The sequence below is a fragment of the Nansenia antarctica genome (genome assembly GCF_963989245.1).
Source record: "Nansenia antarctica genome assembly, chromosome: 4".
NCBI lineage: Eukaryota > Metazoa > Chordata > Actinopteri > Argentiniformes > Microstomatidae > Nansenia > Nansenia antarctica.
This window is the reverse complement of record NC_137689.1, coordinates 63,619,985-63,630,964: the sequence shown is the minus strand read 5'-3', so window position 1 is coordinate 63,630,964 and position 10,980 is coordinate 63,619,985. Positions and strand designations below refer to the sequence as shown.

General features: G+C 48.6%; 2 protein-coding genes across 2 annotated transcripts in view; both read left to right on the top strand.

The window, feature by feature from the left end:
- Positions 1 to 306: 306 nt before the first annotated feature.
- Positions 307 to 4,573, top strand: minar2 (membrane integral NOTCH2 associated receptor 2; the record flags this gene model as incomplete). Its single annotated transcript, XM_080529597.1, has 3 exons — positions 307 to 453; positions 2,277 to 2,525; positions 4,373 to 4,573. 3 exons carry the CDS (start codon positions 307 to 309, stop codon positions 4,571 to 4,573), a joined length of 597 nt encoding a protein of 198 aa, XP_080385723.1.
- A 1,986-nt stretch (positions 4,574 to 6,559) lies between these two features.
- Positions 6,560 to 10,980, top strand: part of chsy3 (chondroitin sulfate synthase 3) — a gene marked incomplete at both ends in the record, with an annotated part of 123,309 nt that continues 118,888 nt past the window's right edge. Inside the window, 2 exons of the mRNA XM_080529596.1 lie at positions 6,560 to 7,205; positions 9,372 to 9,655. Coding sequence (XP_080385722.1) covers positions 6,560 to 7,205; positions 9,372 to 9,655 — 930 coding nt within the window. The remainder of the gene's footprint in view (positions 7,206 to 9,371; positions 9,656 to 10,980) is intronic.

Below are 10,980 nucleotides of genomic sequence, written 5' to 3'. Positions count from 1 at the left end.
TGTGTTAGCTTACCTTTGTTACCAGACCACTATCTCACCTCTCTCTCTCCTGACGTGGCTCGTTCCTATAGCAGGGCGGGAAGAGGTCAGATTAGGTTACACACACAGCCCTGATACACATGCACATGCGCACGCACGCACGCACACACACACACACCAGCAAGAGACACCTGCTCATAAATAGCTGGTGATGAATAATGCAGCCAGCAGCCTGTGTGTGTGTGTGTGTGTGTGTGTGTGTGTGTGTGTGCGTACGTACGGAGCAACCAGCTGGGAGCTAGCTAGCGACGGTGGCGTAGCCTGAGGATGGACATCTCGGTGCTGCCCAACAACAACCACCCAGACAAGCTGCTGCAGCTGGACGTGGGCATGCTGCCTGTCACGCACGGCATGTTCCAGGTGGGGGCCGCCATGTCTGGCCAGAGGCACTGGCACAACAGAGTCTACTACCCGGTAAGAACACCTGTATACCTGTATACCTGTCTCACTGGCACAACAGAGTCTACTCTCAGGTAAGAACCCCTGTCTACCTGAGTACCTGTCTCACTGGCACAACAGAGACTACTCTCAGGTAAGAACACCAGTAAACCTGTATACTGTAGGTCTGTATACTGTTCACCTGTATGCTGTAAGTCTGTACAGGTAGGGTGATGTGTACACCTGTAGAGGTACAGTATGATAGAGTAACAGTCTATTACAGGTACAGCTAAGGAGAACAAAGGCATCACAGATTCATCCTCTCTGACTCACAATGACTGCACCATCATAGCCTTTCCTTTTTTTATTCACTCCCACGTTAAACTTTCTATCTCCGTCAGAAAACACATTTGTCTTCACATCAGTGCTCACCACCTCTATTCACCTCTGACTCAATTTGGCACTCTAGACACATTTTTTTCTTTCCAGAACTTTCTCTCTTTACAATAGTGAACTCACAAAGAGAATCGGAGACTCTGAGGTTTGAGATGTTTGAGATGATCTGTACACCTGTAGGTCTCTCGTAGTGATGGAGACGGACGGTGTCCCTTCTACGTCTGGTAGAACAGGAGAACTCACGCTGTGACACCAGCCAGATAGCTCAGCGGTCCCCGGACGCTCTTTCATCTGCTACTGTAGGAAAGACATCAGTATTGCCTGGTCGTTGTTTGCACACAGTGACACAATCGTGCTGCAACAATGTTAGAAAAACTCACGATGTGTCCCAAATGTGTGAACAATAACAGAGATCGTCTCTAACCGGAGGGGCCAGTACAGGGGCAGCGATTGTGTTTCTCATGAATATTCACAGAGGGAAGAGGGGAGAGATAGTGCCATTGCGTCACTGTTGCATCTGGAGGACTGCCAGAGATCACAGAAGCCGTAGTCAAGAGAACAGAACGACGTTCTGATATTTCATTCAGATGTCATCAGAGACCGCTCCGAATAAGTCGTATAAGTCGTTCAAGAAGTATTCAGTCGTTTTCATGTGAGACTCTCCGGTCTCTGTTGTTAGACAATGGTTGTCTCCATAAATGATCTAATTGAAAATATGAGTCAGAAAGAATGAGTCACGATTGCTGTTATCAGACTGAACACTGAATACCCAGGGTGGCTGTTATCACAACGGATTAACTTCAAATGGTTCTCTTTCTTTCTTTCTCTCTCCCCCTCTCTGTCTGCGGTTTACATTCTATTAAATTAAATATGAAACACTTTGATGTGTTCAATCATTAAACGGCTTGAGCGCTGTATCATTATTGCTAAGCCTCTATAAAAATAAAAACTGCTCTTCACAGAAGTTGTTTGGAACAAATATATCTGAACTCATAAAGTCATATTAAGGGCTTTTGCTGGGCATACTGATTTATCTCAAACTGGAGACATCACATTTTCATTTCTCTAGAGAGAATCCGTTGGAAAGGAGCAGAGAAAAGCATGATTAACTCACAAGCCTCCTGCTGATGTGCATACTGATTCTGGTTCATCTTACAACAATATTCTTTGCAGGGGTTGAACCACACGCACCTCAAAGACAGACTATGCAACCGCAATGTGTGTTAGCATAATGGATCATGAGGTGGCATGTCTTATGTCATGCTGTGTGGGTGTGTGTATGCACAGGTGGTGCAAATAATGTGATACCATAGCGCTATTAAGTCTATAAAAATAACTCCTCTCTCTCTCTCTCTCCCTCCCTCTCTCTCTGTCTCTGTCTCGCTCCGTCCTTCTCTTCATCTATCTTTCTTACCTTCTCTAACTCTTGGTTGTTCTCTCTCTCTCTTTCTCCCCCCAAAAAGGGGGGTAATGGGGGGCTGACTGACCGTCGGTCCTCCCCCTCCCCAGAGGGCAGCCCTGTGGTGTTCGTAGACAGGTACCTAGAGAAACACATCACCCCCGTCACCTTCAAGCCCAAGGTGAAGAGGAACCCCCTGTATGACGTCAGGACCGCAGACCCCCCCGGGGACAGGGACAAGACCAGACCCTCCTGGACCATACAGGAGTACAACAGACACTCCATACACTCCAACCTGGCTGGCTACGTGAAGGTAGGACAGACAGACAGACAGACAGACAGACAGACAGACAGACAGACAGGCAAACAGACAGAAGCTTCCATGGAAATGTGTGTTCATGTTTTTGTGGCAGTGATGTTTGACTTGCATTCTGACTTTTAGTTGATGCCCAGACTAGAGTTGATGCCCTCAGCCCCAGTGTAACTCCATCAGCCAGCTAATGTTGCGCCTCAGATAACCAGACACATCACACCAGCCAAAGTGACAGCTGATATCAGTGATCTCTACACCAGGGGAGGCTGGTGGAGGTAGAAATCTGAGGACGGGCTCATTTTCATGCATGGAATGGAATGAGGAATGGTATCAAATACGTGTGCAGCACACTCAAAAACCTCAGCACTACGAGTCTGAATCCAACATCAACCCTGAGTCACTCCCTTGTTCCTGGACTGGGAAGTAGTATCTAGATACTGGGACACTTTGGGGCATCATGGCTGTTCCCCTGTACTTTACACATACACATACAGGTACACAGTCAGGCCTAAATGTAAAGGCTCATTAAAACTGCTATTGAGAACTGTACCTCACATACACAGTCACTGCCAGGCCTGAACTTGGAGGCTCATTAAAGCTGCTACTGAAAACTGACGGCATCCTCAGGGATGCCTCGGCTCCCTCTCTCTCGGAGATGACACGTACTGTAGAACAACACGTCACTCTGTTTCCTCTCAGTGAAAAAGAATACCCGAGCCTCCATGATGAGGATGATCTGTCCTCTCCGTTACTATAGAACCATAGAAGACCTTCACTGACAAGCTGGGTTTGAGGAGAGTCTGGGGGAGGTGGGGGAGGTAGGGGCGGAGCGCGGGGGGGGGGGGGGGGGTCACCCCAGGACGCCGTGTTAGAAAGTTGCTGTCACGGCACATCTTCTCTGACGGGTTGCGAATTAAAACACCGGAGCTGAGGGAGGACAGGGCGGAGCTGTCATCTCCAACGCCCCTCTTTATTTGGGTTGCCGGGCGGATAATAATGATGGGTTGAAAAAAGGGGACGTTATTAAGAAGTTTCGACGGTTGTGAGACGAGGGGGTATGGGGGGGGGAATGGGAGTCTAGGGAGCTTATAGCAACATTGAAGCCAGCGTGGGATTTAATTTAATGCTGAATCTTCACATAGAGTGTAATACTCTCATATCCATAATCAAATGAGATGGTGTGTAAGAGGTTACTGTGGGAGTGCTGATGCTGACACCCTCGCTAGGGGAGCACCAGGGGAGGCCCAGCAGGGGAGGCTGGGGGAGGTAGACATCGGAGGACGGGGTCATTGAAATGCAACGGAACACAACGTGTTTGATACCATTCATCATTGATGAGCCCCGTCCTCCGATTTCTACCTCCACTGGCCTCCCCTGCTCGTCGCCCTCTAGCATCAAGGTTGCTGCGTCAGCTGCTATATACATCCACCATGGCTGATTATTCCTCATGAATAACCATGCGCTGTAGGAAGGATGGGTTTTGACAATGCAGAAACAGACAGCAGGTTAAAGCCATGGATATCCCCCTAAGGCCTTTTCTAAGATATATCTATCGCTAGCACTTTACAGGGAAGCTGTTATGCATAACATGTACATGGAAGACTCTCATAGTCATATAATTTACTGTCTGTAGTAATACATGCTATGAAAGATTGTGATAGTGAGGATGATAGTGAGATCTTTTTTTTTTTTTTTTACCCTAACCCTAACCCTATTTTGCAATAGCTTGCAGAAGAGGACTGAGGATGTTCTCTGGCATAACGGTAGATGCTTGTGTCTTTCACATGGGACACCTGGGTTTGAACCCTGCCCATCAGGCTGTTTAAGACGTCTCTGTTCTTTCACAGGAGGAGGAGAAGAGTCCGAGGGATCTGGACTTCTGGTTGGAGGACCTCTACACACCGGGCTATGATTCGTTACTGAAGAAGAAGGAGGCGGAGCTGAGGAGGAACAAGCTGTGTAAAATCCTGGCTTACGTCCTGCTGTCTGTGTGTGCTGTCATCGTCATCATCACTGTGCCAGTCGTCCTCACCAATCACAGTGGCTGAGTGTGCAGCGGCTGTATGCCAAGGGAGAGAACATTGGAGTGGATTTAATGGATATCACTTTTGTAATTATATGTCGTTTGAAACAAGTTGCTTGTCTGGAGCTTATCATGTTGATCATACTGTATTTGAAGAACATTATGAACAAATGCATGAATGCATGAATGGATGAATGAATGAATGAATGAATGCATGCATGATGAATGAACGAACAAATGAATGAAATGAACTATTGAATGAAAGAACTGATGAATGAAAGAACTAATGAATGAATGAATGAACGAATGAATGAGTGAATGAATGAATGAACGAATGAATGAATGAACTAGTACTGATTTCCCAAACTCTTGCAATCTTGCTCCACCAGTCCTTCATGTCAATCATCTCACCACGTTAAAACATCCTCAACACCATGTGTAAATACTCATAATGACACGTCTTTCCCTCTATTTTGAAATAAAGTTTTCAACTTTTTTGGTTACATAAACACTGTCCGAACTTTGACGACTTATCTGTGTGCCGCCAAAATACATTATCCTTACAATAACTGCTGACGCTGCGCTGTAGTACCACTAGAGGGCGACTCAACCCAAGAGAGGCGGATTAAGACGCAAAGGCTGAACTGCCACATAGACACCTGAATAATGCACCCCTATCACTGTGGGGTCACGAATATGTCTCATGTGTCTGTCTATGTACGGCATGACCGTGTGGTTAGATAAATGAACCGGGAGTCATCAACAATACATTAGAATCAGTTGACCTGACCTGTCAACACTAGACTAAAATTAAGATGAGATCATTATAGGTGACAGCGCATGCGCCGCGATGAGCTACCTGTGGCTATGGCATAACCCCCGTCCGTTAACGACAGTCAGATATCCGTTATGGAGCTACTCTGAATGCAACAATGTATCAACTCACTTTTCGTAACGGGTCGGACGGACGTCACGCCGGGAAGAGGAACAGCTCTCGGTCTATCTCGCCCCTCCCTCCCTCCCTCCCTCTCTCTCCCCGGGCAGAACCGACTCCCTCCCGTTACTTTCTCCCCGCGATGAATATGCACCCCAGCGCTGACCGCCCGCTCCCGAAACACGGGGAAATCAGAGCAGAGAGACGGTGGATATGAAAACTTATTTACCCTGATGTCCAATTTGTAAACAAAATGGCGAGTCAGGGGCGGATAATAAACTACTGGAGCTAAGGTAGCCCCTACCTAAGGAGAGACACGGTGGGCAAACAAAACTGTCTTGGTGACATTTTCAAGACTGGTGACGACTCCGGCGCTCCTATTTTGACAGTGGCAATTCGTCAACACGAAGCAGCATCTCTACCTGGAACGAGAGAGAGAGGGAGTTCACTTTATGGACATTTCTTGCGCTCGGAGGACACAATGTGTCGGCTGGAAAGTAGTGAGGAGTCAAAGCGGATACAATGTTGCGTTTCATTCGGACAGCAGCTCGGCAACTTCCCCGTCGCTCCGGGTCTCACCGCTCCAGAGGCACTGGCCACCGCCACACTTTAAGTCTGGGGGTCCTTAAACATCAAACACTTAATTTCTTGCATTCTGGTGAATTGATGTGCACCAATTTGTGCCCTTTCTGCATCAATTCATGGTGGAAATGTCATTATTTATGTAAAGGAAATTAAGGAGCTGCTCATCTTGGGACATTTTTTGGTAGAACCGCCAACATGTCACACGTCTACCGAGACTAACGGATTGTCAACGGATTTAAATGGCTTGTCGGACACATATAAAGGATGTTCTACACTACAGGGAGGTCGGGGAGGGGGTAGATTCTCTCTCTTCCCTTCAGGTTACTACAACACCACTCCACTAACGCACTTCGCAGATGTTTGACAACCATGTATGGCAACTGCTCGGCGTGAAAAAAACTGCGATATTCCACTCGAATCACTCTGAGGATATCGTAGCCTATTCCGTTCACTCCGTTATCTAAATAAACTCCCTTGTTTGATTCAACAACCATGGCCGTTAGGTCGCGGAGACCGTGGATGAGCGTGATAGTCGGGGTGTTCCTGGGTTTCACGGCGGCCTCTTGGCTGATCGTCCCCCGGGTGGTGGAGATCAGCGCCAAGAGGAAGAAGTCTTCTATGTGCTCGTCTTCTTATTACAGCCACGCCGGGACTGGCGTCGTTAATAAAGTGCCCGAAATCCTCGGAATCCTCGGAAGCACCGCGAGTACTAACGCGTTACGCAAAGCCCAGGAGAAGCCCGGCGTCTCCAGCCCAGAGGGCAGCGACGAGGAGGAGGAGGAGAGCGTGTACCGGGCCGGGAACGGCAGCGGGGACAGCAGCGGGGGACCCGTCGGCCGACCGAAGCGTTTCCTCTACGTGGGGGTCATGACGGCCAAGAAGTACCTGGACTCGCGCGTGGTGGCGGCGCACGGCACGTGGACGCGCTCCATCCCGGGGAAGGTGGAGTTCTTCTCCAGCCAGGGCTCGGACACCATCCCGCTGCCCTTCCCCGTCCCCCCCGTGGTGTCGCTGGCCGGCGTCGACGACTCCTACCCGCCGCAGAAGAAGTCGTTCATGATGTTGAAGTACATGCACGACCACTACCTGGAGAAGTACGAGTGGTTCATGAGGGCGGACGACGACGTCTACATACGAGGTGATTTATGTTCTAACCGCGTAACGCGGGCTGGTTCCAACGGTTAGACAACGGTTGTCTTCTAGGAACGGTCACGTCAGGTGTCTCTCGCTCGCTGACCCTTTGAAGTGATGTGACAGTTATCCGTTTGACCTCCTGAATAGATCAGTCGCAAGTTAGTAACAGATGGCGAACTCAGCGTCCGTATGTCAAATATTCCAAACATTTTCTTTTCACCATCACCAACTGACAGCTTTTTGAAACTGCCTGTTTCTTGCACATGGTGAATGCTACTGAGAAATTACACACACCACAGGCCTTCGACGTTCCATGTCTAGAGTTGGAGATATCAGTCAGGACAGCCGACAACTGCTTTGTTGCATCATTGTTACACCAATGTGTCAATGCCAAGTTCATACACTCGCCTTACACTGACATCGGTTATCTGTGAATGCAACAGTTGCCCACTTCCTACTCTTCATACAGCAACTTGCAATCTCTCTCTCTCTCTCTCTCTCTCTCTCTCTCTCTCTCTCTCTCTCTCTCTCTCTCTCTCACTCACTCACTCACTCATTCACTCACACACACACACACACACACACACACACACACACACACACACACACACACACACACACACACACACACACACACACACACCACAACACAAAGGGTTGACACCATGTGTTCAATGTTCTCTACCTTTTGCCTCAGTTTTCTTATGGTGAATGTGTGACTTAATTTTACCTGACACTTGACACACTGTCTTTCTAGGGCAGGTGTTGAACACCATAGAGCAGACTCACACCCTTTCTCTGCCTTAGTAGGTTAATGTGCCACATCGACACACAGACTGACTAGTTACACTCAAGGGGAAATGGCACTAGAAATAGCACTATCCATCAGGCCACAGTCAAAGACAATAAGGTCTTTCATTTTGCATTCTGTGGTTTGGTCATGATTGATAATGCAGACAGATAACCCTCTGGATCAGCAATACAATTGTTTTACAAGCCTGGTTTTGTTATCGAGATCATTTATTATGTTTCCTAAATGATGCACTTTGTTTTGGTTGTTTTGAGAACAGCCATTGATTAATGTTGATAAGACTTCTAAGACTGAGAGGGGACTGTGGAGGGGAAAGTCATTCCATTACACATTGATGTCAAAGAGCTGGTCTCTGTGTTCAGGCAGTGAAGGGGACAGACGCACATGGCCATAGCAGAGTAGAGATGTGTGTGTGTGTGTGTGTGTGTGTGTGTGAGAGAGAGAGAGAGAGAGAGAGAGAGAGTGTGTGTGTGTGTGTGAGAGAGAGAGAGAGAGAGAGAGAGAGAGTGAGTGAGTGTGTGTGTGAGTATGTGTCTGACTGTGTGTGTGTGTGTGTGTGTGTGTGTGTGTGTGCGTGTGTGAAGGGGACAATGCAGAGTAGAGCAGAGTGGTTGGGGTGGGATGGGGGGGCAGGGCTGTCAGGGCAGTCACAGTGTATTTGTTAGAGGAACAACTAAGTTATGTAACGTCTTAATGGAGGGTGATAGGGTTGTAGGGGACACGCAACATCACGTCCCATCACATCACACACAAGTCACCCTGGTTACACTTTACATTGGGCTGAGTTCTACTACACAGGTCTTAAAGCCACTATAAGAAACATGCCTTTGTGTTATGAAGCTGCAGTAGGAGGGATATTCTGTCCATTACTGGAGTAGCAGTGCAGACATGCTCCTCCCTGAAACTCACCACTCTCTACCTCTCTGTACAGTATGTATCTCTCTGTTTTTCGCTCTGTCTCTCTGTCTGTGTCTCCCTCTCTGTCTTTGTTTCTCTCTCTGTCTGTGTCTGCCTCTGTCTCCCTCTCTGTCTCTGTGTCTGTCTCTCGAGTTTAAGCTATTGGCACGATGAGACATTATCTCACATTGCCAAAGCAAACATATAATAACTGTATACTGTATCTAAATCTCTACCTATGGCCGCGTTCGTATATTAGCTCTGAGCGCGCCGGAGCGTCCACGTGACTGCCTCTTGTCCAATCAAATGACGTGGTCCCTTTATGACGTTGAACCCAGTGTGCGCTCCAGCGGATTTTTCCGAACGCGGCCTATGTCTTCTCTCTCTGTCTATGCCTCTCGCTCTCCTCCTCCTCCACCTAATGTATCTCTCTCTTTCTCTCTCTCTCTCACTCTCTCTCAGGAGAGAAGCTGGAGTCGTTCCTGCGCACGTTGAACAGCAGTAAGCCCCTGTACCTGGGCCAGACGGGGCTGGGCACGGCTGAAGAGCTGGGGAAGCTGGCCCTGGAGCCTGGGGAGAACTTTTGCATGGGGGGGCCGGGGATGATCTTCAGCAGGGAGGTGCTGCGGAGGATGGTGCCCCACATCTCCACCTGCCTCAGGGAGATGTACACCACGCACGAAGACGTGGAGGTGGGACGGTGTGTCCGGAGGTTCGGGGGAACGCAGTGCGTCTGGTCCTACGAGGTAAGACCGTGTGAGTGTGTGTGTGTGTGTGTGTGTGTGTGTGTGTTAGAAGAGGTTAATGTAATAGAAATGTTGATGAAGTTATCCTCTGGTGAACAGAGTGGAGTGGTGATGCGATGAGAACAGGCCTGGGTGTGTGTGTGTGTGTGTGTGTGTGTGTGTGTGTGTGTGTGTGTGTGTGGGTGTTTGTTTGTGTTTGCGTGTGTGGAGGCCTAAGTGTTTACGTCTGTGTATGCACTGTGTCTGTGTGTCAACTCACACAGGACAATGTTTCCTATTCTCTCTCCTTGATGGGAGTCTTATGGGAGTTTTCAATTGAGTGGTTTTTAGTGGCTCAGTGTTTTATGATATTGCCTTTCTGGGGAAAAGAGCCTCCAGAAATGAGTTCTTACACGGTCATGGACCGCTGTGTTCTCCTGCTGGGGATCATTTGTAAGACCATTGTGAAGAGAATGTGTGTCTGTGTGTGTGCGTGCGTGCGTGCGCGCGTGTGTGTGTGTGCGTGTGTGTGTCCTTTGGCAGCCTCTCCGTTTCACCCTGAACTGAACCATCAGTGTCTGGCAGGAATTGGGACTGTCTCTCTGATGGGGAATCCATCCACCTCTTCAACCCTCTCCCCCCTCCACCTCCTCGATCCCCTTCATGTCCCTCCTCTGCGTCTCTCCTGTGGCGGTCGTTCCTCCTGTCCTCCCTCCTCCCTCCCTCCCTTGATCCCCCCCTCCATGCTTCTCTTATGGAGGTGGTCCGTCATCCAAAGTAGAGGAATAATTGGCTTCCTGACAAATGGAACGAGGGAAGGATTTGTCTGCTGCTCTTGATAGTTAAGTGGTGAAATGGTGCCCATTAATACATGGCAACACTGTCACTGTGTGTGTATGTGTGTGTGGGTGTGTGTCTGTTTGTCTATGTGTGTGTGTGTGTGTGTGTGTGTGTGTGTGTGTGTGTGTGTGTGTGTGTGTGTGGGTGTGTGTGTGTGTGTGTCTGTGTCTGTGTCTGTGTCTGTGTCTGTGTCTGTGTGTGTGTGTGTGTGTGTGTGTGTGTGTGTGTGTGGTGTGTGTGTGTGTGTGTGTGAGCATGTGCGCTTTTGCGTGTGTGGTGAAATAGTGTCCTCTAATACATGGCAACACTGTCACTGTGTGAGTGTGAGTGTGAGTGTGAGTGTGTGTGTGTGTGTGTGTGTGTGTGTGTGTGTGTGTGTGTGTGTGAGTGTGTGTGTGTGTGTGTGTGTGTGTGTGTGTGTGTGTGTGTGTGTGTGTGTGTGTGCACTAGATGGTGAAATAATGTTACACTGGCAGAGACTTTTTCAAATCAATGGCAATTTAACG